Genomic DNA, 27,509 nt, shown 5'->3' on the forward strand with positions numbered 1-27,509 from the left:
AAAGGAGCAAGTTGCATTTAATTACAACAAAAGGGTTTCAGCCAGTAACAAGCCAGCTTGCCCCAAGCATTATCCCTTTCTAAAAGACAGACTTAGTGACACCACGTCCAGTTGTATCATTCCTTTCACAAAGCAGGACACCCAAACATGGCCTCCATGGTTTCTTTTAACTCTTCTCTTTCCCCACCCTAGCAATACACTCTATCTTGCTGTGGTGGTATAGAAAGTCAAAAAACAACTCTTCACACTTCTTGCATGTAAGGAAAAATAAATATAAGTAAGAATTAGAGTATCATGAGAAGAGGAGCATATCTCCACCTCAACACATCTTTACCCCCAGTGAAAGGTGATCAATTGGAAAACAAACAAAACATCACCAACAAACAAAACCCAACAAAACAAACAGTGGGACAGACATGAAGATATTACATTGTGAATGACAGCTGCTTCCAAGCAGAGAACCTGCACAGCAATGTTCAATGTTTTGCTTGTGTGACTTATGCAAAAGTGACAGGGAAAAACCCTACATTAAGAGACCTTGAAGGTTTAATTTTAATCTAAGAAGTATGGTAATACCACTGCCAAATGAGAGACAAACTTCACTCCCTCTGGAGCAACTGGTTCCCCACTTGCCCCACTGTTTGGGCTCTGTTCTAAAGAGCAAGATTAAAGGTGAACACAGACCTCATGTGTGGAAGAAGACCAACCTCATTCCTTCCTGAGGACAAGCATCCACTCTTGTAGGCCCAAGAGAAAACATTATTTTCTTTTAACAGCAAAACACCAACAAGAAATCTTTCCTGTTCTCATGAAGACATGAATAAGATGATTATTTTGTGAGAAAGAAGATTGCACAATTCTTCAGTCTTCTCTCTCTTCTGCTTTACATAGCACAGGCTGCTCATTTTGCACATGGGCCTTCCAGCTGCTATCAAGTCCTCTATGATACACCCAGAACCATGCTCCATTTGACCTGGGAAGACACAGGAAAGATGCCTTTCACCTGAACATCTTAGGCACTGAATGCTGTGATCCACTGAGGACACCAAAACATTAAAGTGCATTTCTTTTTCTTTTTTCTTTTTCTTTTTGGGTTTTTTTTTTTTTGGTTTTTTTTGTTTAATGAAACCAGAATGTTTTACAGGTCACTCATCCCACACTGCAATTTGAAAACAGACTGTTTTTAATGCTACTACAAACGACTTTTGGAACTACATTAACACAACCAGCAATGGAAATTGTGACAGAAGAAAACAGGCTTCCATAGAACATTCAAGTTGATTAAGGAGAAATGAGAGATTGGGAGAGATTTTTTACAGTCAAAACACTAAGCAGCACAGAGCATTTCACCAGCAGCAAGATATGGCATGTGGACTTCTGTGCTGGAGCTGTCTGGAAGCAATTTCTGGGGGAAAGAGCACTGAGGCTGAAAGAGTCTCAGCAGTGCCCCTAAAATGAAAGTCTCATTGCCACCTCACAGACAGGAGGCTGGGATTATTCCAAACCCTGTGCTGAAAGACCTGCCAAAGAGCAGCTGGTTTTCAGTTCCCAGTTCAGACATATTAAAAGCCTGATGTGAATATCTAAAACACTTGTTACCTGAAGCACTTCTTACTTGAAGCATGAACAAAACAGAGGTAGACAGGGCAAAAATGAATCACTGTTGATGAGAAAACCTGAAGGACATCTGATACATTTTCCCTTGTATGATGAGGAATATTTGCCTTGAAATTAAGAATGGGGAAAATCCAGTCCGTATTGAAAGATGTGCAATGTAAACATCCTACAACATAATCTCTCAAGGACAAGCACTCTGCACAAATCATCTTGCATAAAGGATGGATATTGATAAAATCCAGAAAGACAGAACAAAGAACTTGTAGGAGAAAGCATAAAATAGCTGATAAAGTAACTTCTCTGCAATGACTAAGAACAGAACTGAAAGAAGCCCTCAGCAATCCACTGCAAATTCAGAAAGGGGAACACGCACAGAGCCTAGGACAACTCGCAGCTCCCAGTCTCCACTGCTTGGATTCCTCTTTCTGGGGGCTTAGCCCAAACAAGACACAACTCCAGTTCCAGAAGACAGGTTTCAAAGTACTGGGACAGAACAAATTATCTTCTCCAAAGTGGAAGATTTCTCACCTCATTAATTTCACATCACACAGTCAGTTGCTTTACCTGAATCCCACTGAGATTACCTCATCTTAAACTACAGACAAGCCAAGGCTATTCACTCAATGAATTCTTTCATGGTCATAATAGATGTTTAAAACAAATCAGACAGAAGAAAACATTGGATTAACTGTCCAGGTATGAAAGGATATAGGGGGGGAGTTTCTTTTTGTTTTAACTATTTTAGCCACCTTGGTTTCTACCGTGATCCATGTTGTCACCCCCCCAAGACTTTTACCATTTAGTACTTATCATAACCACTGCTTTAAAAAAAGAGTCAAAAGGATATGTTAAACACCAAAGATTTAAGTTTAAATCATGGAAAATGAGGATGAACACATTGATACAGGCTTGCAATTTTAATTTTTAAAAGGCCCCTATGCTGGGACTAGCTGGAGATGGCATCATGCTAATGCAAATGGAAAATAGTTTTTAAAAAAAAAAAACAAAGAAAACCACTTTAAATAAGTATGAATTCTTACCATACACGTGTACATACTTAATAATTTTCTACATTAGCTCTGTTTGAAACTATAAATCAATTCTGTACTACTAAAAGTTCAGTATGTGCAACATTAACCCGATCAAAGCATTTTATAAATACAAGCTTCTTTTTAGTATTGCAACATACTTCACTACTTAACATACTGAAAAACAAGTTCTACATTTAAAATTCTGCTTTAATAGTTCTATCTGCCAATTAAGACTACAAATGGAAAAATACTTGCTAATCTTTAACGTTTTGAAAATGCAAATATATTTCATTTTTTGAAAAGAAACAATCTTGTTTATCCTACTGGTGCTTCTTTAGACATTTGAAGATACTACACTAACAAAATACAAACTTTGTAGTAAGCTTACAACATGTTCTTCTCAGAGGCAAAAATAAAAAAAATCTGGTTTGTATTTATGAAGGAACATCCATTTATTATAAAACAAGATAAAAGATATTAGAATTAAGTTGAAACAAGGCAACATTAGAACAACCACTTTAGAGCTTTGTGAACGAAGTGTAGTTTTTAACTTGCAAATCCGGGTGAACGTAGCTCTTAACATGCTGTCCTCTCCTCTATAAATGGGATGAAGTAGAAAAGCAAAGCTTCAAGGTGTAAGGGTTGGAGCCATCTGTGAGGAGACAACACAGAACACACCGTGGGCACAGCTCTCCTGCTGATCCACCTTCCACACCCTGGCAGTTCACCAGTCCTGTGTGCTGCACACTCACACCCCCACTGGGGTTTGCCCTTTTCACATTGAAAGGGAAAGCTTTTCTGCTGTTACCAGCTCTCCAAACTGAGATAAAGCTGAAACTGTGAACTGTGTGTTATCCTTACTATCTGCAAAAATATCCTCCCCCTAAGGTCCATTATTAAGAAGGTGGACCAAAGGTGTGGGGGAATAGAAAAGATTTAACCTGTTAATACTTCACAGGGAGACAAACTCATAACAGTTAGAAGGAGGTAGTTTAAAATAATATTAGACACTGGCCTGGATTCAGTATTATGTCTGGGAACACCTGGAAAAATTCCATTTAATTCAGTAAACTGTCTTAATGGTTCAGTGCAGATCTGGTCTATTGTGTACTTGTTTAGCAGGTGAACTCACACCACTCTATTCTTGCTAGTTTGGAACTAAATTCAGCTTGGCTTCACAATTTCTAGTTTCAAAGGGAATGTGCTACAGGAGAGCAATGAGCTGAGTAACTTAAAGAATCCTCTGTTCAAGACATTGCAGATTTCTCTATAGTTATTGTGAAAGAATCTCAGAAGGGTTTGGTCGGAAGGGATCATCTCATTGGATCATCCAGTTCCCCGCTCCTGCCATGCGCAGGGATGCCACACGCTAGACCAGATTGCTCAGAGCCCCATCCAGCCTGGCCTTGAACACTTCCAGGGATGGGGCATCCACAGCTTCTCTGGACAACCTGTGCCAGTGCCTCACCAGCCTCAGAGTCAAGAACATCTTCCTAACATCTAAAGCCTAAATCTCTCTGAGTTTAGAACCCTTAGCCCTTCTCCTATCACTGTCTGCCCATGTCAAAAGTCACTCTCCCTCTTTTTTTACAGGCCCACTTTTAAAGCACTGAAAGGCCACCATTAAGGTCATCCTGGAGCCTTCTCTTCTCCAAGCTGACCAACCCCAGCTCTCTCAGCCTTTCCTCACAGGAGAGGTGCTCCAGCCCTCTGATCATGGTCGTGGCTACCAGAACCCTCAACTTCTCCACAGAAAAAAAGATTCCAGCAGCAAGATCAGGAAAATTTACTTACTTGGGACTCTTATCTGGTAGTGATTAAGTACAGTGAGAGCTTCCACTGCATCTGTCTTACATTCCCATTCCAACAGACCAGACAGTGTTTTGGCAGAAGCTGTCAAGATGAGAAATAAAAGGGGATCAGTAATATCTCCTGACAGTGGATACTCAGATCAAAACTGGAATCAAGGAACTTCCCAAACAGGTCAAATTTTACTTACGTTTTGGGTCAAACACTTTGTATTTAATAAAGCTGAGAACTTCATGATCCTCACATAACTGTCACAAAAATAAAATAAGAGGTAAAACTCCAGCAAAAGTGCACATAAACAAGTTAGCAAAAATTCCAAGTTCCTGGCAGAGACACACAAAAAGGAAGACTCTGACTTTTTAAGAGAGTTTGCAAGAATTTATGGCAAATCATTTAAAACTATGTTTAGATTGGTAGCTCTTTAGAATACAATTCTGTAGTATGTAAAACAAGGCTCCTGTATCTGTGATATCACTGCTATCTCCAGAAATGTATTTAAATAATAACAAGTTCTACTTTTTGACATTGCTACTCCAATACAGTAGCTCTGAAGTTGTTCATACAAGGACACCACTTGGGAACCAGAGTTCACTTCCAGACAAAGTTGGAAAAATATATTTTATTGAACTGAAAAAGAACTCACTGAACTGTCAGCAATCTTGCCACTGCCTCCACTTAAAGAGGCCCAGTACTGCATGTTTTAAGCATCCAGAGTTCATTTAGGATAAAACTGTGCCAAGGGTTCCAGGTGCATGCTTGTCTCCATTCCAAAACATCCTAGCAGTCATTAGAGGGAGTCAGTAAATCCTTTGTGAGCTGCAGTCCTAACTTTCATGCATTTGGCTTTGTGTCTTTTCCTCTTCCTCCAAAACCCACCCAAATTAAGCTCCTCAACTTTATTTTCAAGATTTTGTTTCTCACATTAAAAAATATAAACAAATAAAATTGAGACAGTAACTCCAGAATTGTAAACATATCCAGATGGGCTAGAAATACATTTTAAGGAACAGCCCTCTCCCAGTGGCTCTGCTACAAGCCTCCCAGTTACTTGTTTTTAAAAGCAGCACCATGAGAAGCCAGGACAGAGCCCAGAGAGCACTGCATGTCAGTCACTCCAAGTGCTTACCTTTACAAACGTTTCCTCAGTCACACACAGGGGAACGTTGTAGTAGTGCAGCACACAGGAGGGTGGCTGGATGATGTTCTTGGATGCTTGGCCAGCACTGGTGAAGCGATTGTTCTTACTCATGGCAAAATCCTTGTAACTACTCGTGCCGTCCTCCAGTTCAAATATCTGGCTTGGAACTACTGAGTGCTGCTTGGAAACACTGGAATTTAGGGATAAAGTTTCTTAAATAATTACGGCTATCATACTTTGCAGATTATTATCTAACTAGAAAAGAGTTGATGTTTCTTTATAATAATTTGAAATAAATACAGTAAGAACAGGATGGGTTGGATTTGATACCTTCCTTGAAAAATGCAGAAAGAATGGCTAAGACACACTATGGAATACAGTTTATCAGTGGCCAATCCATGTAATGACAATATGCTTTATGAATGTAAATAAATAAAATTATAAATAGTAATAAATCTTAGAGTGGTTAGGGTTGAAAGGGACCTTAACCGTTAATCCTTAATCCTTCCAACCCCCTGCCATGGGCAGGAACAGCTTCTACTAGAGCAGGTTGCTCAAATTCCCATCCAACCTGGCCTTGAACACTTCCAGGGATGGTGCATCCTCAGCTTCTCGGGGCAACCTGTGCCAGTGCCTCACCAGCCTCACAGTAAAGAATTTCTTCCTCATATCTAACCTAAATTCACCCTCCTTCAGCTGAAAGCCAAAATAAACAGTTGCAAATTGGAAATCATAACAACGATAACAGAGTAATGTGATATTGTCCCTTTGAAATCTCATTCCATCTGCCCACTGGTGGACTATTAATCTGATAAAACATATTTACCAGACATTGAGTCTCTTTCCAAATAACTTGACATTATTGAGATGTGTGACTGCTCTTTCTACAGCATATTCATCACCCATTTCAACCAGTGCTGTGCCTGGAATAGTCTTCATAAATTTCACCTAAGACAGATAAGGTAAAAAAAAACATACATTGCAACAAAGAGCTCAACCAATAGTTTTATAAAACATTAGGATATATTTTTAGACAATCTCAGACAGGCTTTTTCCAAAGCATTTGAAAGAACTACAGCAGTTTCCAAGTTTCTAATCAATTATGCCTTACCTTCTCAATGTTTCCATACAAGCAGAACAGGTTGAATACCCTTGAGCAGTTCATCTTGAGCTGATGCAACCCACTAACCATGACAACTGACCCAGAAGGATTCCCACCGTGCATGTAAGAGGAGGATGCCTGCGGCAAGGGATAAGCAACGAGTTCTGGAGTGTCCCGAGATCCCATGCGGTACCGGCTTGGCAAGGGCAACAAAGGACCATGGGAGCCTAAGGAGGTGAGAGACCATGGTTTTATGTTGTTTGAAATCATTTTCACTACTTAATCATGCATCAAAGCCCACGTACATAATGTACATTTAAAGGAGGGGTAGAAGGTTACAGCAATTGCTGAAAAAAAGATATTCCAGTATTTACAAAAATCATTCTCTTCCCTGCAGCGTGCAAAATAGTTGAACAAAAATGTATTAGATGAAATAATTAAAATCAACATTCAGGAATATTCCCATCTAGTTACAGAGCTACATGACACCAAGAAAGAATATTACAAAGTCGGGAAAACAAACCAAAAGGGGTGAGACAGAGGTCAGGAGATGACACAGCTCTTTTTCCCAGAGACATGAGATTAAGTCAGAAGCCTGCCTTTCTACAAAATGCTCATTTGGAAGAAACAGGAATACTTAAACCCCCACACTAATGCAAAATGAAGTGATCCTACTTTCCACTATAGATAAAAGTTACAAGTTGAAATAGACAATTTCTTTTTTTTTTTTTCCTTTCAGTGATGAGACATTACTAGTAAGCAATACCTCTGTTCACAGAAAATGTCAGTATTACAGACCAAGGGGAGGATTTTTCTGAGACAAAAATAATGTGAAACTCACATAGCCAAGTATAAAAGGAATATTTGTCTTTTTTTCCCAGCAAAAAGCAGTAATGACAGGCAAAGAGTAGTATAGGAGGAGATGGACACATTACTTAAGGTAGAAAGATATCAGAAGAGTGAAAAAAGAACATCACTGAATCAAGGTGGGACTTGGAAATGCTGGAGATTTGATGAACCTTTGGAAGGGGTAAAGAGGATGTCAACCTACATTGTAAAATATCATAAATACCTTTGAAAAGAAAGAGGCAAGACAAATCATATTGCACCTGACAGCTGAGAGAGTAAATAACTAGAAAAGTCACATGTGAGTGGGGACATTTGTTTCTCCACCCTAAGGTCTTCGCTCAGCACATGAAAGCGACAGCAGGTCTTGCCTTACAGAGAGCACTGGTAAAAAACACAGTACTTTATAGCACTGATTCCAAAATATCAATCTTCTACAGTCACATAGCTGTACCTTCTCTGAATCACTTAAATCAGAAGTGCAAATGCCAACAATTCATAGCTTTGCATGCAAAAACACCAGAGCTCTCTGTTGTACCAAACCACTGATCACGCTACGTTGCCACCTTCTAGAAGAAAACTGCTTTCCCAATCCAGGTATCATTTTCTACCCATTGCCAGGGTGATGGCAACTGAAAGGAAACTTTCTTCCAAGGAATAAACCTGTAGAGCTGAATGCTTTGGGTGACAGGAAGAGGTGAGGCAATGAGTGCACATGGTTTCACTGAACCAGCAGTGTTCAGTGTCTCCAGTCAGGAGACAGACTGACAGCACTGCAGATGAACTGCTCATGCTGAAGGGAACCACAGCCAAGCATTGATTAATATTTAGAATTCCACAGAGCATGTAAGAAATCATTACCAGCTGTCATCCCATGTTACTTACCATAGCCATCATGTCTAAAGGATGATGGGTGCTCTCCCAAAATAGCTTGTCTCTGCCGGCCCTTCCCTCTGTCTAACGTGGGAAGGGAAAGAAATCAGTTTAGTATGCACAACCAGGCACTTGATTTCTCCAGTTAAGACACAAAGCTTCTAGTTAAGAAGTGAAAAGGTAATTTGAGTCCTTGTTAATTTTATAAACGATTTCTCATTCACTCTACGTCTAAAAATACAAGCTGTAGCCCTGGGACACCAAAATTAAAAGACTGCCATCTGTATAACAAACTGCACTTAAGTTGACTGGGGGCAGTGGCCAATGAGGAGATGCAGACATTTAAAGTTTATGGAGATACCCAATAGTTCTCCTAAACAAACACCACACATTAGTATAGAAAACACCATACAGCAGGATTTACCCATGTGTCTCTTAAAACAAATTTGAAATGCAGTACTTTTGAAAGACAGTACCTGAATCATAATATTAGCTTCAACAGCAACACATTTTCAAAGTGGGCTTCTTTCAAGAAGTTTCAGCATAAGCCAACAACAACCTGTATTACATGGTTTCATAATCAGTAAACAGAGAGCATTACATATGTGTACATATATATTTACAGAACACCTACTGATTTATGGGTGTGCTGAAAGGATTGTACATTGTGGCATTATCAGCAGCACATAGCAGTTCAACTGAGGGAAAGTATCACTGAGTAATGCACTTAAACAACAGTCAATCCTTTAAGAAAACCCAGTTCTCTAGGATATAAAGTTAAGCAAGGGGTCTACATTAATGGAGGGAAGCAATGCCTCACAGCCAAAGCTGTATTTTCCAATCAGATCCATGCTGCATGACAAAAAAATATCTAAACTTCCAGATTTCTTTGTGGTAAGCAACAATTCTTTTCTTACAATTAAAAAAAAAAAAAAGCCACATTGAAAAAAGATGGGGCAAGGCATTTATCAGTTTACAACAATTCTCAGGAAATTTAAGTATGACTGCTGAAAAGAGTAACTCCAGCCCAATGCAGTTGGAGGTATTTTCCCCAAAAAACAGGAACTATTTGATTACACAACAGTGGTAGATGAAAACACATGTGGCCCCTTCTGCTCAGGATTTTGAGGCCAGGTTCCAAGTCAGATATTTACTTTGGCAGTAAAATCTGAAGAGAGAGCAGTCCTGAACACTTTCAAATATATAGAAGAAAGATTACTGTCAAGTTTACTTTTCCACTCCCTTTCAGGGGAACAGCTCTGGTTCTTGGCTCTAGAAAGCAAAATGAGCAGTCAGATCAAGTATTTTGAGCACTTAAACTGTACACAGTAATAGTCTTCCAGAAAAATCAGTTTTGTAATTCCAATCTGTGGAACTAATGCTTTGAAACTGCCAACAGTAAAATATAGTCAAGAATCATAATCTTCAAATAAAGAATTCTGTGAAAAAAGTTTGACAAATATTTCCTCCTCATGGTGGTGCAAGTCTCTCCTTGCCCCATGCTTATTCCTTCCTTGTGCAAAGCCCCTGGATTGTGCCAGTACAAATACTTGTGTAAACAAGCACTGAGCCACGAGAACAGACCTGTATTTAAAACAATTCTGAAAGGAAAGGTTCTTTATAATTTTGTTTAAGCTTGGGTTCCTTGATTTTTAGTTTTGTTTGTACATCGGGTCCTTGAGTCACTGAGCAAGCTGGTATTACCACCAAAAGAAATGCTCCTAATGACAGTTGGAAATTTCTGGCTAAAGGCCAGTAGAATACTAAGTCAGGTGGGTTTATTTCATTCAATCTAATGCAATATGAGTTCATAGCAGCAAACACTTGTTAGGAAGTTTACTTCAGTGGAGAAAGACTATGGGCAGTTTATTACCATAAAGAACACTTCTTGAAAGAAATCATTAGTAAAATGCATTTCCTTCCTAACATTTGAAGGGCAGGTGTGAAATTCTGAAAGGATTTATTGGCACGTCTGTCCTTGGAATGAAATTCCTTTGGGGTAAGATCTTTGCTGCAGTGAGAGCCCTACAGCTCAGGTCACGCTATGTTCAAAACCCAAATAGTGCCGTTGCAAGAGTGAGCTGAAGGACAAATACATAAACTCCTTCAGAGAAAACCCCAACTCCTGGATTACTTCATGAGCAAAACTGCTCTAGATGCCTGTTTTCTCAAGTACATTTTACTTTCAACAATTTATATTCCCATTGTCCACATAAATGGATGTGGATGGCACTAAATGAAAAATCATGCTACATAGAAAATGTAATGATTGAGATAGATAGATAGATATAAAATACAAGTCTAATTTTTTTTCCTCTTATGTGCAGTAGGGCGCTTATGTATAGAGAATAGAGACAGAAATAAAAGAAAAACAAAAGAGCAGAGTTCTTCAAAAAAGAGCAAGCCACACCTATCCTAAGTTTTTCATTTCCCACTGTTTGCTCGAGTCTGGGGAAATTTCAGTTCATACAGTCATACGTATCTGCAGACCAATTACATAATGCATTTAGATGCACAGTGTTACAAGTCAGCCTCCAAACACTGCAATGATCAAAAGATACAAGGGTCAAATGAATCCTTTCAATTTTTCAAATTCAAACCTTTAGATTTTTTCCTTGTCTTTGAGTTTCTTCAGGATCCCTTTTCTTTGACTCAAGAATTTGAGAAAAAAATTGAATCCCAATACAAATAGTCATCATCTACAAGCTGCAACCAATACTGTAGCTCCCTTGTTAACTTTTTACAAGAACTTCATTATGAAAAGCCAAGCCCTGAGTTTTTAGTTGTACAACAGTTTCACAAGCCCAGTGTCTCTGCAGAATTACTCTGAAAGTGCAAATCTCTTGAGACAGCCAAAGCCCTAGTTCTCATGTAGCTTTTGATAAGTAGATTCTCTATCTTGGTCACATTGTCTTCACTTTTCTAACTTTACATTGAACATATTATTGTACATAGGTTACTGAACACTGCACTCAATAGTTACAGATTTTTGGTTATTTTAAAATAAACGCTTAACAGGAGTTAGGCTAGACAGCAGTTTGACTGTACATATATAATCATAGTTTCCACTGACATGAGTTAAGCTCTGAGAATTTTTACAGCTGAGTACTTAAGAGACAGTATGCCTGCACCAATTATGAATCTCCCTATTTTATTACTTAAGTATAGCTGAGGGGTATTAGTAGTATTATTATTATTGGTATTGCACTGCTCAGTTCCAACTATCTGCATATAAGGATTGAATTTCCCTACTACTAAACAATATTTACATTGTTAAGTCTGAATGCAACTCTCACATACAGCAAGTAATAAAAAGATTACAATGTCAATGATATCAACAAGAGGTTCTTAATTTTGTAGGTTCTCGATTTTTCGGTGATAATTTTAAGGGAAATAAAACCAGCATACATACAAACTTGAACAGAATGGGTACAGTCTATCATGTTATTCATCCCACACAAATCTGAAGTACTGAAAATGTCCTCCTTTAAAAACTTGTGGTGGTGGTGCATGCAGTATGCAGACAAGGTGAACTGCAAGTCTGAGGTTTTTCAGAGGGTTTTTTTGTTTGTTTGGGGTTTTTTTTTGCTGATGCCGATGTGGTGCATGATGAAGTGTAGAGTCAGCCTGCTGAAGTCCTCTATCCTTCTTAATGCCTTGTCCAACATAGGGGAAAAGAGTCCTTTCGAAGGAGAAGCAGTGTGCAAGTTTGTAGTTTATAAGGAATAGTCTGTGCCAGGTTTCCTCTCCTCCAAAGAGAGAGAGCTGCTTGGAGAAATGCAAGTCCTTGAGAACTGCGAAGGTGCTTGGAGGTGTGGGCTCCTTGTTGCACTAAGTGGCTCAAGCACACGGCAGTAGGGGGCACTAGGGCTCAGGGTTAATTCCCTGCGCTGGCACAGCCTCCAGCAGCACTGGCCTGCTTTGGAAGGACTGCTGCCACACAGCCTGACCACGTGTGAAGGGCTGGCTTTAGTACAGTCAAACAGCTACAGTGAGAATGGATCACAACCTACCTCGGCGGCCCAGATATGGCTTAGTGTAGTCCCAGCTATCGTTGTCGTTCCTAATGACATTAAGTCGAGTTGGCTGTTCAAATAAAGTAAAAGTGAAAGAGGTTAAGCCTTGACTATATGCTCTATTTTTTTTTCTTTTTTTGGGAGTAAAATTAAAAGAGAAGGTCCAAGCATTACCCTTGCATATTCAATTTTTAGTGTGCAGCATCCTGCATAGATATCTGCTCCATTGAGTGCAGCCTTCGCCTTCTGGGCACAAAACACTGATTCAAACATACACATCATGTTAAGGATCTTTTTCCCCAGGTGTCTCATTCACGTCCCTTTTATCTGATAGGGCCTTTTTACTTCTGTAGCCTGCAGGTTTTCACTATTGTATGCACTAAAAGAACTCCACGGAAAGTTATCACAGTAGTTACTTTATACCAAAAAGGATTAAGTGTACACCCTTTTTAGCTCATTAGACAAAAAAACCCCACTAAAAGAGAGACCTGGAGTCTCTAAAAGAGAGACCTGGAGTGAACAAATACTCATCTTGCCTCAAAAAAATACAACAGGCAGATGCATGTACCTGGCTCCAAGTTATTTCATATGCTACTCATACTCCAAGATTAATTTTGTGATTAGCAAAAAAATGTGCCTGAGCCTTGGCACATCACAACCCGTGACCTCACCCATACTCAATAATATATGGTGTCAGAAAGCCTGAACTTTGCAGCAGAACAGACCTTTTGCACCATGTCTTGATATCATTTAGTGACATTTTAGAAAAAGTCCAAAACAACAGAACGTGCCTTGGTTTTACCACATTCCTGCAGCCCAGCTTCTTCTAAAGTGACACAGGTTCACTGTGGAACTTGAAAATTAGGAAAGTTAAGCTGCCCAGACCTATAAGAAACTGACACTAGCCAGAATTGCAGAAGTAACGGGTACTTCAAGTAGCATTTAGATTTGAGTAAATTTCTGAAGTTTTCAGATAAGGCTTTCATTGAAGCTCACTTTCCTTGCCACCCCCAACTGTTTACCTTGCTGCTGCATTACTTCACTCACATTTGTGAGTTTTCTGTCAATTGCTGACTGGTTTCCTTTTCAATAAAAGACATGTCACAGAATTTAACTCAAAGGACACATCTATGGTCGTTTCTGAGTGTGTGCAGGACCCTCCCCACAACTTCCCAAATCTCTCAAAAGATGAAGAATAACCCCAAATTGTGCAAGTCATCTGATCTGACAATTCCATTTATGACAAACTTAACACATACAGTAAGTCAAATTATTGTCTGTTGGGACACACAGTTTAAGTTTTCTACATAGATAAACAGCAATTAGTTTGATTTAATAGAAGTTAGGTAGTTCCCTTTGCCTGGAAAATCATCAAGGCAGCCATCACATTGGTAGCATCTGAAATCACAAAGTAATGCAAAATAATTTGGCAAATTTTGTCCAGATAATAGCTAAAAAATTGATGTAAATAAAGCTTTAGAAGAGGGCTGGCAGAGTTTCATTAATTAAGGCCTAATCATATCAGCCTTTGGACTTCACAAACCACAGCAACACACAACAATTCTGAACATTCAACCCATAAACAACTTAAGGCTGCAAATAGAGTAAACAGTAGGATAATAGAGCAGGGAATTTCTTCAACACATAATGCCCAAGAAGCAAGGTCAAGGATGCCTAAGCTGGTCTTTGCTTTATAAAGTCAAAATAGTAAGACAAGCAGTACATACTGGGACTGTTTTAGAAGAGCCTGAAGACAACAAACTGCACCTCTGCAATCCCTTACCCATTTCCTGAGTATCAACACAGGCAGAAGCCATGAGACTTTTGTGTATAAAGGTGCATATAAGGGGTTGTCAAATCTATGATGTAATTCATGTCCGCAATTATTAGGCCTGAGGGACTATAAACATGGTTATCAACCACTGTTGACAATGCCATTCTCATAAAAAGATGAAATGTGCAAGTACTACTTTGTCTTGTAGACATACAAAAAATTAGAAGTTACCATGTCTTACACAGAAATGAAGAAATAATTTGGTCTCAAAATCACATGGTATTTTTCTGACATTTTCATGTTAAAACCCAAGTGGAGTCAAGAACCGACAGAAAAAAAAATCAGACTCAAAAAGGATATTCAACCATGGCTTGTATTCCATTTCTCTTGAATATAACAATGCGCTGAACTTTTCCAACAGGGTTGCACACAGTGTACAAAACATCCTAAGGAAGAAGAAAAAAAAAATTTTTAGTCAGATGTGAAATTACAATCACTTTTGATCCACAGAACATTTTCTTGCAGTGGCATTTAAAAGCCAAAGAGCAAAGAAAAGGCTTGTAAACTTTCCATTTCTTATTTTCCCCTCTACAATTAATACAGTCATGATTGGATTTTTCAGTCAGATCAGTCATGATCTTGCTTTACATATCAGTATACTACAGGCAATGAAATCTGAAATACAGGAAAAGACTTCCATAAGAAGTACTCATGCAAATAGTGGTTTAACAAGTATCTTCAGCTGTGTTAAAACCCAGTAACTGCATCCATGTCTCAAGCTCAGTTACCTTTGAAGCACTGCCCTGCAGCATTTCTACCACAGCAGAGACAAAGTGACACTTGTAACACATTTCATAGGTTTCCAGCAGCTGAGCTCGTGTTCTTTTTCAGAGACTAACCAGGAATAGTTCAAAATGTAAACGTAGCTCATCAAAATGAGAATTTCAACAGTTTTCTTTCACCTGCAGCAAGTGGGTGCTGTGCTCCTTCCTTTCTTTTTATCTAAACGAAATACCAAAAGGATCATTCCAAGATCTTGGTGTATATCCTCAGGTTTATTTGGGGGTCAAGAGGGAGAAGAGGCAAAGGAAGTAGGTATAATATTTATTATTATACTATACCATATATAAATATTATGTTTTGCAGAGTAAAAAAGCAATTGGGAGGCAAAGGACTAGGGGGCATGTGGATTTCTTAAAACTAAAACAGACACAGCCCACACAGCCTGAACTCATAAAAAATAAGGCCTGTGAGATTTACAGCACGCTTGGCAGCACAAAAGGCTGCCCACCATCTCTCCTGTTTCAGAGAAAAGCTTCTTAGAAACTTTCTAGCTCCAGGTAACATTAATTTTCATACGACTTTCCTTCACAATTTGTCCCTCAAAAAATTTCTTCACAGCAACTTAATTAAAACCAAAAAAACTGTCTTTCAAAATGTAAGGTCTACTCAAAATCCTATCAGTGTCATTAACCAGCAGTCACACACAGAGCTGGATTTTTTCATTATCTTTCATAATTCAGCTTCTTTATATTACCAAATCAATGAAGTGGTTCACAGACACAATAATGAGGGCTATTTATTAAGAATTTAAGCACTTGTATTATATACACACTAGAATATCATAATTCAGTTACCAAGGTACACCTCACCTTCCTCGTGCATGTGGGAAAGTCTCTTTGAACAAAAAAATCCCTGAAAAAGTTCTGCCCACAGGTAAGGAAACAAGGAAACTGAACTTCAAAGACCTGTACATGACATCTTGGGGAAAACTGTTCAAAACACCAACACCCCTATCACATAGGGATGAAAAGCAATTAGGAATTAAATACAGCTCATTTGCTCTTCTTGCCCTTTGCTGTTACATCCCTCAAAAAAACCAAAAATGTTCTGTGAAAGAAGCTGATCACAATTGGAATTTTAGAACAATTTTGCTTCTGCCACAAGATGTCTTTGAACAGATCAATGTCTCCCCAAAAACTCTATCTTGTTTTTAAAGTAAAGCTCTTAAAAACTTTACAACAGTTTACTGCAGATATTCAGACTTGCCACTTAAAACTGGTTGCAATTTTTCATCTCTTTTTTCCTAACTGTAGCTCAAATTTAAGAAGAGTGTTGAAGAGGAAGAAGTAGTACTGTGCCTTTTTTTTTTTGAGGGGTTAGGATGTTTTGTTGATTTTTGTTTTCTTTTGTTGGGGATGGGCTTGTTAAATAACGCAGACTTGGCCTGAGGCATTCTTAAATTAACTAGTTTTTAACCCACGGGACAAGTGCAAAATTTGTATTTTTCTCGCCACATTTTTAGCTGTTATGGGCACAGCTGCTCTCCCCAGTTGCTGTGACCACACTGCCTTCAATGAGCTGTGCTGCTTGCCAGAAATTCTGGAAATCTGCCTGCTCCTAGCACTCATTTGTATATGCTGAAGAGGTGGGTTGTTTGTTTTTAAAAGGGAGCTACTGTGCCAGAGACTTCATCCTCAGAATTCCCATGGAATTCTCCTAGCCCAGAACCAGGCTTCTGCTCCCAGTTTTCTTCAAGCATCCACCTTCAACTCAGCAGCTCATGGAAGGCAAATTTAAAATGCATGAATGAAACAGAGTTTCCAAAATATGTATTACAGTCATGTGCAAAGAATACTTTAAGTCAGTCAGTGGGTTTGTTCACACAGCTCAGAGCAGGTTTGTTTTTAAACGCTAAAAAGCAACTCATACCATGGCATGCTTTTCTATAAAGAAAATTGACAGGAAAAACAAAATTCATCATTCACTGATGAATCAACAGACAAAAAACTATCCATACTCTCAAGACAGTGAAGCAGACAGCATGATGTGGAACTGACTACTTGAGGTAATTTCAGGAATATTAAGTTGCAGTCAATTTGCTCTCATAATATACAGCACATTAAATAAAACTTAATGCTTGCATTAAGTTACTTGGTTCCACACACCCCAAACACTTTGATTGATCCATACCATTCTACATCCCTAAGAAAATGGACTCACACTTGTATCATAATACACAATTTTAGATTTTTTTCCTGAAATATTTCTGTGTAATTTAACATCTACTATAAAATCTCCTATGAAAAATAAAAGCATTTAATGCATGATAAAACATAAATGCTTAAATAACAATAACAAAAATCCCCTGTGTCTTTAAAAAAACATGTACACGTGCCATTAATAAATGGCAATAAATTAGGATGCAACTGTTTAAATGGTACAACTTGGAATACTACAAAGGAAAGTATGTTGGCCCAAATAAAAGTGAGGAAGATTCCATCAAACTGGAGTTGATCATCAGAAGATAAAGGTTTCACCTTTCCACAAAGGAAATACTTAAGAAGGACTGCAATAAAATAACCCTTCCCTACTGGAAAAAGTCCCTGTTCTTTAAAGATACACCACTCAGAGCCTAAAGGCTCAATAACAATCTTGATGTTGTGGCAACACATTTGGAAATACTCCAGAAGCATGCAGCAACTTACACCTTTCAAAATCCTCACTTCCGAAGTCTCCAAATGTATTGCAAAATATCTCTGTGAGACTGAATCATCTTGAAAAACCTTGTTTTAAGAACATGTGTGTTACCTATGTGAATATACAAAAATATAAACACAAGAAGAAGACGAAACATACCACTGTAATCGGGTAGAGAGGATTCTGAATTGACAACAGGAGAACTTTATTCCCACCGGATGGGTCATCAGTGTTCCCTGGCCGGGTGATCCTCTTGCTTGTGGAGTAGTTGAAGAAGGCCTGCTGCCCAGCAATGTACACAGGTTCATCTGCTGCAAATGTCACACATTTCTTTGCACTCTCCACGTTTTCAAACTCCACCAGAGCCTGGCGCTTGAACGGCATCATCATGACATAGCTGGTGAGGGAAACGGCACACTAAGGCTTCCTGCTCACTCAGAACAACACCCAGGGCCCATGATGGTCATTTATGGCGTGTTTTTCTCCAAACAATTCCTATCAAAGACATACCATATGGTTCCAAACTTCTCAAGAGCTTCCACGAGATCTGCTTCCACGACAGATTCACACAGCCCTCGGACATGGACGACAGGAGAAACAGAGACTTTGTGATGACTTCCCCCGGCATCCTAGCAACAAAATGACACTTTAAAATTCAACACAGAGCAAGGAACACTCCTATCATTAATTAAAATTAAATACTTGGTAGACACTACACTGGATCCAGAAGCAGCCATCTAAATGCACAATCTAAGCATGTGTTAAATTATTTAACTTTTCTTTCCAAACGGATTGCCAAGTTCAGTTGCTGAAGTCTACTTAAAATAAAAAGCTTTTCAGATTTAATTAATCTGTTTGCACACACAGGATTTTTCTGGTATTTAAAAAAAGCAGCCATGTAACACTGATTGAATTGCAGGAGGTCTTACACACACCCTATTCATTAGGAGCATAAAAAAAAAAATTAGGACATATCCAACAGCTAAAATATTTCTGACACTCTGCTTGCTGATGCCGGAATTTTTTTGAGACAGGCTGGGAGAATAAAAAAGCAAGAACAAATGAGGGCCATCCCTCACTGTAAACTGAACACAAAAATTTTTCCAACACTCCACAATGCAAGAAAATGCCAGCTCTGGATTATGGTTGAAATAAACCGAACCTTCCTTCTAATTCTGAACACACATGTTTTTAAAACCTCACAATTTCTGTACATGTGGGGTTCTTTTCACCCCAAGGCTGACTACTATTAATGGATCCAGACATCATACATTAGCACACAAAATTCCCACCATTAATATTTTTCATAGCTACTTTCAGACAGGCTCAATTCTGGTCAACTCAAGAACTGGGGTTGGAATCAGCTCATCTTTCCATGAAAACCCTGAAGTAAGGCTGAAATTTACCTTAAATATTCTAGGACATGGAGGGTACAAAAAAGAAGAAAAAAAGTAAGCCAAAAATGAGAGATGATCAAAAAAAGATTAGAAATAATAAATAAAGGACACACTAAAATATACTGCAAATACCCAGCATCCAAATTTCATATTTGTAACAGCAGTGTGAAGTTGATGTACTCAAATTTAGTGAAAACATCAATGTGTTCCATCTAACAGATCAAGTCTTGTTGATTTTTCATTTAAGCAGCAGCACAACATCTTCTGGAACTTGAGAGAGATTCTCATTTATAGCACAAAGGAGCATTGAGCTCCAATAATTAACCACAATGATTGCTACTACTGTTAGACATTCCTCTCTTCTCTGTCCATTTGAACTACAGATGCCAGGAAAAAAACACATTCCAGATAACTACAAATTGAGTCTTGTGTGTTTAACTCTTGTGGTTCCATGAACAGTTCTCACTGAACAATTACAGATTTTTTCCTTTAAATCGAAGAATTGACCATTCTGTTTGAATCAAAAGCCAGCACTTCAGGCTTCCTCAGATGTCAGAACAATCTGCTGTGTAATATTTTAAGCTTACCTTACATTTTATTTGTTTGCAGTAGGAAAGCATTTTGAGAGGCAACACGTTTCTTTGAGTAAGAACTGTGGCAATGCTGGGAAAACACCTCTGGTGATATTTGAGTAAGTTACCTTGTATCCTGAATCAATCAGCTCCGGTCTACAGCAGGAGCAGTGATCAAAGTAGTTACAGGAGGTTAAAATACTTTGAACTGCAAATGCTTAGGCAATTGCAGAAGGAACAGAGCTACAGGAAGACTTTATTTTCAGCTTATATGTTCTTAACCCACATACACAGAAAAAAAGCACCTGAGGAAAACTTCAAGAGGAAACTAACAATAACTACCACTTTTTTCTGCAAACCCTATTACTCTAAGATGTTGAAATAACAGGCACCTTTACTTTATTTACAGTCTACAGAACAATCAAAAATGATTACATCAATTATTCATTGCCCTGCATACTTGCTACTATATTAAGATCCCAGTTAGTGCCAGGAGGATGCATTTCCTTTTAGGTTTCTTTAATTCACTCGACAAATCCCGTCTGATATTATTTCTGTCTAATCTCATGGTGAATGCAGCAATGATTTGCTCATTGAAGCAGACTCACCACAAGGAATAGTTACTAGCAACTTAGTACTTGCTACTCACTACCTTTTTGAACTAATATTTCCATAAAGCACATCAAGCTTTTCAGAGAATGGATACTCAGAAGAGTATTTCGTTCTCCCTCCCCTTCCCAGCTCAAACTTCTGGTTTAGTTTCAGTTCATGCTTCCTTGTTATGCACATTCCTTTGTGTTTTTATCTACTAGAAGGTACTAGTAGATACAAATCTTTCTAATAGTGCAAATTCTCTCAAAAATTAAGACTTTTGCATCTTCAAATCCATTATCCATGAGTTACATGAATACGTACAGGTGTCTGCAATTCTGCAGAGTATCAACAAATACAAATTTTGCTTCCTGTTATCATTAAAGCAAAGTTTGGCTTTCCAATCCCCATTTCCTTCTCCCAAAACATCATACAGAAGGCGTTCTTTTAGCAAGATTTAGCAAGAGATTTAGAAAGAACAAAAAACTGCCATTATAGCAACCTGCCCAGAAGTTTGAGAAGCATGGAATAAAAAAAACCCAAAAAACTCCCCTAAAACAAAGACAGAAAAACAACCCACCCACCCCCAAAAAAATCACAAACACAAACAAACGAGTGATATCTCAGCCACCTGCCGTGAAGAACTTAAGGACTTACCTACAGAGAACTTCAGAACCACTTTTATTCACATAAAACCACTGAGGTGGCCAAAGCAGAGGGTCTCTGCTTTACTCCAAATAGTTTCTAGCCAGCAGCAGTGAATGGCAGCACAAGAACCAAGCATAAATCAGTCCCAAGCCAGGAAGCCTCAAACTGATGCTCACAGAGCACATGGGTTGGTGAAGGATGGGGACACGTGCCACGGGTAGATATTTGGGTGCAAGGAAAGTCTTCACAAAGGGCAGACACACATACTATTGTCAAACAAGTTTTGCAGCTACAAAGCTGCAGTATCAAGCAAATCTGGAATGACCCTGGATTTCCTCTAGAAGGAGAAATAAAACCACGAGACCACATGAAAAATCAGACGTGTCTGCAGAGTGTAAAGTGTGCAGCTAAGGTCACAACATTCACAGCTCATCCAACTGCTGCTGGAATTTCTCCCCAGAGAAGAACAATGCAGGATTTCGACCAAGAACTCACAGCTACTGTATCTTGAAAACTACATGTGCTATAGTTGGCACGCAGACAAAGGTTACATCAAAGCATCTGCTCACACACTGACTAACAACCACCAGTATTTCCCTGCCTACAAAGGAGTCTTTCAGTAACTCAGCTCCCACAAGAGCACAGAAGCCCCATGCAAAACTCCAACACCATACTTGCACTCCACCAAAGCCAGGAGAACAGGGTAGCCAATGTACTGTACCATTAATATATATATATATCTTAAGGGGATTTGAAAGCTCAGTAATGATTTCTTGAAGAATCATTAGGCTGGACAGAAAATGCAGTTAATTTAAATAGATAATGGAACAGGCTTCCTGCTCAAGACCAGGAACAAGGACAGAAAAGGTTTTCCTCGAGAAAGAAACCAGGAGCATAAAAATCCTTACCCTGAAACAAAGCTGAGGCACAAAGGGAAGCACAGACATATCCAAGCAGATGAAGTACAAACAAGTGACTTCACATACCTAAGACTGCAACAGAAGCAGCTTCAGAGAACAGCTGTGGCATTTTAACATCCATTTTTTGGTGACCTACATACCTCTAGACAACATTTGAAACATATCAATGGTTTCTTGCCAACTAATTACAGCTTGCAATTCCAAAGAGAAAGGAAGTCATCATGGGCTGTAGGATGATGCCTGTCTTGCTCATCAACTCCAGATTAGAAATTGCTCACCAACTGTTTGCACAAAAATGTGTCCTTTATCCTTTCTCCAGTCAGACGCTTTCCAGTCAGTAAACTCATATTAGACCTATTAATTTGTACTACCTTTTTTTGAGCACCTGCTTCTTTGTCTTTGCACTAATTACCTCCTCCATCTCTCTTTTTTCCCCCCTCACTGCAAAAGGATGGCACTTCTTCATATTCCCTCTGTCAAGTACCTAATATACTCTTATTTAGTTTCTCACCTTTCAGATAACTTATTCACTCTCAACTTTCTCCTCTCTCTGCATCCCTCTTAACTGGTCTGAAATTTGTTTTACAGATACAACAGGACTGGTGGTGGGTGGGGGGAAGTGCGTCAGAAGAATCAAGCAGACAAGACTAAGTTATGGTTCCACAGCAGTGGAAGAATGCATCAGTTTTGTATATCCTGGATTTGTGCTTTTTTTAATTGTTGTTGGTTGGTTTAGGGGCCTGGGGGGCAGGGCTACAAAGAAGAAAGGGGTTAAGATTAATCACACCCCATACTCTGGAAGGTTACCTGATAATTTAGTTTTGTAATGGATGAGGACTTTAGGTATCATTTCTCTTTGTTTAATGCATCTCCACCACTGTGTCCTTTCAATGATTTCAACTGCTACAGAAAGAATACCTGCACTATGACCCCTTCTGCTAACTCTGAACTTGACCTGAAATGGTCAGGTATTTGGAACATATCATTGTCCCAGGTCCCTTTCAACTGAAACAGTCTATTCTATTTTCCTCTCTGCTCATGACAATCTGAATATCCTTAAAAATACGTAAATAAATAAATAAATAAATGAAACCAAGCACACAACATCCCAAAACAAAACCCTACACAACAAAACATCATTAGGAGATTCAGCCTGAGATACTGGAAGAAGAACCAGCCTGAAGGTAATGTTTTGGATTTTTTTTTTTTTTACATTTACTCAAAACCAGCTTCTAGGATGGAGTTTATTGATGAAATTGACAAGTCACTGCAAAATAGGTGAAGATCTGAACCCATTGCATTTAGCTGCTGTTACCACACTGCCTGTGTTAGACACAAAGCAACTGAGTTGCAAGGAGAGCTGCTTTCCATTTAGCACCCAGGAGGTTTCAACAGGGTGGCTGAGAAGCTGCAAGATCACATCCCTGTTTTACCTTGCAGCAGCTGATAGCTCTGTTTGTGTATTTAGACACCACATCTCACTTCCCCAACTGTAAGAACAGGGATAACAGATCTTCCTGACTTCACAAGAATGCTTAGGAGTAGGTATGTCAGAGACAGTGAGGGAAATGAATGCTACAGGTGGTATAAATATGACATTAATCCATAAAACCGGCATTCAAGGGAGGGACAGGGGATGGAGCTGAAAGGCCCTCAAAATTCTCTTAAACACAGCTCTCAGCCCACATTTATCCCAGTGTCCTGACCCTCTGCTACACTGCAATTCTGATTCCTCTGACAGGGCTTCACCACCACTCAACACTGCTTCTGCAAAGGTCATTCTTCCAAATCACACTCTCCCCCACTGAATACTTCTGCAGGAACACATCCTGCTCCTTTCCCTGGTCAACATCCTGGTCTCTTCCTGGCTCATCAGCCTGGAGATGAGCCATGAAGCAGAGGGTAAACCTCTGGCTTACAAGAAGTGTCCCCACAAGTGAGAAACAGAGGAAAATAAAGAGCAAAATAAATGTTGGATTCCTTCTGGCTCTCACATAGAGATTTCTAGACACCCTTTTCAAAAAATCAAACCAAAACAAACCCCACAACAACAAAAGACACAAAACAAAATAAAAAAAATAGTAGTATGAAGGCTTTCTTCAGCCAAATCCAACAATCCCAGAACAGGAAACTGCCACAATAATACATACAGGCCAGGAGGGTGACCCCACCAACCTGCCAGAGGAGTCCTAGCTCAAAAGAGATTTTATACAAGGGCATATAACCCATATGAGTGTACAGTTCCCTGATATTTCAGTGCATATGTGAAGGAAAAATAAATAAAATTCAAAAATATTCTTTAAATCATTTTTAAAAACCCAAAAACCCAAACACCCAACAAATCATAAGGCTGCCAGACCCATATCACTCTTTACCCTGATCATCCATTTCTTATCATCATGTCACCATCATTTCCCATTTCTCCTCCTAATTCCCCATTCGCTATAGTTCCACCTACTTATTTTTCTGCTCTCTTCTGAGGAATCCAGGACACTTACACTTCTTCCCTCCTCTCAGCCTACCTTCATCTTGTATGTCTCAACCCCATACAACTTTTATAAGCTGAGGACATTTCCCTGCAGAGGAATGAGTAAGATACCTCACGGAATACGTAAGTTTCCTGCACATTTTTGTAGCTGTTAGAGAGAAAAAACCACGAAAATTCACATTAACTAACTCAACAGAAGTCGGCATTTTGCTATTAAAAGCTTCACGTAAAATTACTAACAAAAGCACTTGTTCATTCACTTTTCATATTTCCTTTGATATTACAGCTTATGCTTAAGAAACCAGTTTCATTTCCAACATCAAGACAACTCCTGCCTCTCCAACACTGAATCTGTGAATATAGTTTTGCTAATAAATTGTCAATGACACAAGCAGGTGCTGAAAACCCCCCATGTTCTGGACTTGCTACACATTTGTTTCAGTTTCTTTACTCACAAGCCTCAGCACATGCCATACTTGAGATCCAAAAGGTGAAGTTACATACGCCACGCTCTCATTACCATGAAGGGTAAACTTGGATAAACTGAGACATCATGAAGACACGCTGAGCCAGAGCCCAGAAAGAAGGAAAAACACAAATACAATAACTAGCAGAAAAGAGGAAAGGCAAAAGCAGAATCTCCTTTCTACTTGAAACACTCACTGCATGGCGTTCAGCCCTCCTTCATGACAAACTTTCCAGATAACTTAAATATGAGGATTTCTTTCAGCACTGGCCTTTAAGACAGAGCACATTACTAAGTCTTCACTGCAACAGAGATGATGCTCTGTCACAAGAAACTTGAGAGTTAAAACAGCTCTCTCTGGAAATTTATTTTGTTACAGTTTATCAGGAAACTTTTGTAATAATGTGCTGCTTTGGGCTGGGGTAAGATTAATTTTCTCCACAGTAGTATGGGCTGTATTTTGGATACGTGCTCGAAACAGTGTTGATAATACAGAGGTTTTCCTTCCTGCTGAACAAGAATCAAGGCCTTCTCTGCTTCTCCTGCAGCTCCACATGTGAGCACAGCTGAGACAGTGACCCCAAGTGACCTCAGGGATATCCCAGACCCTATGAAATCCTGCTCAGCATATAAAGTGGGGGAAGAAGAAAGGAGAGCAGGATTTTCCTCACTTGTACCCTTTTGATTCCCTCCCCCATCAGGCCAGCCAGGACACAGCTGTGCAGTGCTTGGCTGCAGGAGAGGGTTAAACCACGACGAATTTACCAGGCACCTGCCCTTGCAATAGATTTAACTGATGGAGAAATGGTAACAGCAAATGCTCCCTCATTAACTCATCCCAGTGACAAACAAGTTCATTTTAACACATCACAAAACGGCTATTCCAAATTTCAAGCTTTGACATTAAGTCGATGTTTTCTTGATTTGGCTTATTCAAGTAAGAAACAGAAAGAGCCATCAAGGAGAAAAATGGTTGCAATCAGATGGACAATTAGATAAGGAATCAAACAGTAGACAGAAAAGTCTCGTTAGCTCAAATGTATGGGTCAAGGACTACCTTGATACTCAGATGCAAAATCAGGAGAAAAAGGTACATAGCAAAAAAAAAAAAAAAAAAAAGTGAACGATGGTGATCATAGTCGTGTGATGGAGGGAGGAAGAAAGCAGAATTAGAAATTATTTTTTAGAGGAGGCAATGGTTAGCGATCAGCCTTATCGCCGTACGGCGCCAGACACAAAGGTAGAAGGGAGGAGGAAAGAAAGCCTCGGCCGCGGCTGCAGCCCCCGCCGCCGCCCGCCCGCCCGGTGTTTCTATAGTTACGCTCAGCAACAGGCCGGCACGAAACTTGCAATGGCGACAGCCCGAAAGGCACGCAGCTGCCCGCGGAGCAGCGCGACCCGCGAGCTCCCGAAGCCACATCCCCCACACCCATCCAGCCCTCGGGCTGCGGGCTCAGCCCATGCCGGGGGCGCCGAGGAACGAGCGCACGCCGGCGGCGGGCAGCGCGGAGCGGAGCAAGCACCGGCCCGGAGCCCCCGCCATTCCCACCCCGCCGGAAGCGCCTCCATGCCCGGGAAGCGGGCAGAGGGCTCCGACCCCGGGAAGGCCTCGCGGCCGTGGGAAGCCCCCCGCCCCTCCCCGAGCACGGCCCCCTGCCCGGGGAGCAGCGCCGGCGGCGGTCGCGGCCTCGCCCGCGGCAGGGGCGGAGCGGGGCGGGACGGGTCCCCTCCCCCTGCCGGCAGCCTGAGGGGAAGCCGCCCCCTGCCCGCCGGCCCCGCGGCCCTCACCCCGCCCGAGAAGCCGCCGCCGCCGCCGCCGCGCGGTGCGGGGGGCTTGTCCCGCCGGCCGTCGCTCTCCTCCGCGCCGCTGTACTCGATCTCGCCTTCCTCGGCAGCGGCGCTGGGCTTCAGCCGCTTGGCCTGGCTCTCGTAGGCGCCGTCTTCCTCCTCCTCCTCCTCTTCCTCCTCGTACCGCTCTCCGGACGACGGCGACGACATGTCCGCGGGAGGGAAGGGGCGGCCGGCGGGGGAGACGACGCGGGAGCGGGGTCGGAGCCGGCGGCGGCACCGAGCCCGAGCGATGCTCTGTGTCCCGGCCCCCGCACACGGCCCCGCCTCCCCGCCCGCCGCAGGCGCCGCGATTGGCTCCAAGCCGAGGAGGGAGCGGGCGCCGCGCGACGATTGGTCAGCACGCGCGTCCATCAGAAAGCAGCGCAGTTCGATTGGACAGGGAGCGCGCCCGTCACCGCGCTGTGGGGCCGCCTCGGCCCCGCCCCCTCGCTGCCGTGCCTGAGGGCTCGGTCGGGGGGAGGCGGCGGGAGGCGAACCGAGGGTCCCCCAGTGCCCGCCCTGCGCCCCCGGCCCGGGGCCTCTTCCTTGCCGATCAACGCCTCCGGCTGCCCCCGCCGCCTTTGTCTCCTTCCTAGAGCCGCCGGCTGATGGGGCAGCGCGGGACGCGGATCCCGGCGCTGCGGTCCGCCCCGAGCGGTGCGGCCGGCGTGTCCCGGCTGCGAGGGCCACGGCAGGCGGGAGTTAGCAAGGTCACAGAGGCCTCGGTGAGCCGTGAGACCGCTCCTCACCACCCACACCTGGCCCTCGGCCCCGAGCAAGAAGTTGGTGCTGGTTCGCGTGGGCCGCTGGGGTCCGGTGTCGGGCGGGTGGGAAACAGCAGCGCCCTTGGCGGGGTCCCTGCGAGCTCGGTGAGCTGGAGACCCGTCTGGACAGCTGGCACTGCAGTGCGG

General features: G+C 41.1%; 1 protein-coding gene across 1 annotated transcript; it reads right to left on the bottom strand.

Moving 5' to 3' along the window:
* On the bottom strand, positions 1 to 26,872 carry HNRNPLL (heterogeneous nuclear ribonucleoprotein L like). The gene is made up of 13 exons (XM_068186471.1): positions 26,557 to 26,872; positions 18,197 to 18,315; positions 17,846 to 18,083; positions 14,567 to 14,652; positions 12,607 to 12,703; positions 12,430 to 12,502; positions 8,429 to 8,500; positions 6,707 to 6,924; positions 6,422 to 6,543; positions 5,584 to 5,785; positions 4,648 to 4,705; positions 4,443 to 4,541; positions 1 to 3,300 (listed from the first exon to the last, which is right to left on the bottom strand). Exons 1-13 carry the CDS (start codon positions 26,764 to 26,766, stop codon positions 3,245 to 3,247), a joined length of 1,650 nt encoding a protein of 549 aa, XP_068042572.1. The 5' UTR covers positions 26,767 to 26,872; the 3' UTR covers positions 1 to 3,244.
* Positions 26,873 to 27,509: the final 637 nt, after the last annotated feature.

This window comes from Anomalospiza imberbis, chromosome 3, assembly GCF_031753505.1.
Source record: "Anomalospiza imberbis isolate Cuckoo-Finch-1a 21T00152 chromosome 3, ASM3175350v1, whole genome shotgun sequence".
NCBI lineage: Eukaryota > Metazoa > Chordata > Aves > Passeriformes > Viduidae > Anomalospiza > Anomalospiza imberbis.

Excerpts from the sequence above, each read along its gene's own strand:
- HNRNPLL (XM_068186471.1), bottom strand. The coding sequence starts at position 26,766 with ATGTCGTCGCCGTCGTCCGGAGAGCGGTACGAGGAGGAAGAGGAGGAG. Across the intron at positions 18,316-26,556 it reads GCGGCGGCTTCTCGGGCGGG|GATGCCGGGGGAAGTCATCA; the intron begins GTGAGGGCCGCG and ends TTTTGTTGCTAG. Across the intron at positions 8,501-12,429 it reads GCCATATCTGGGCCGCCGAG|ACAGAGGGAAGGGCCGGCAG; the intron begins GTAGGTTGTGAT and ends TTCCCACGTTAG.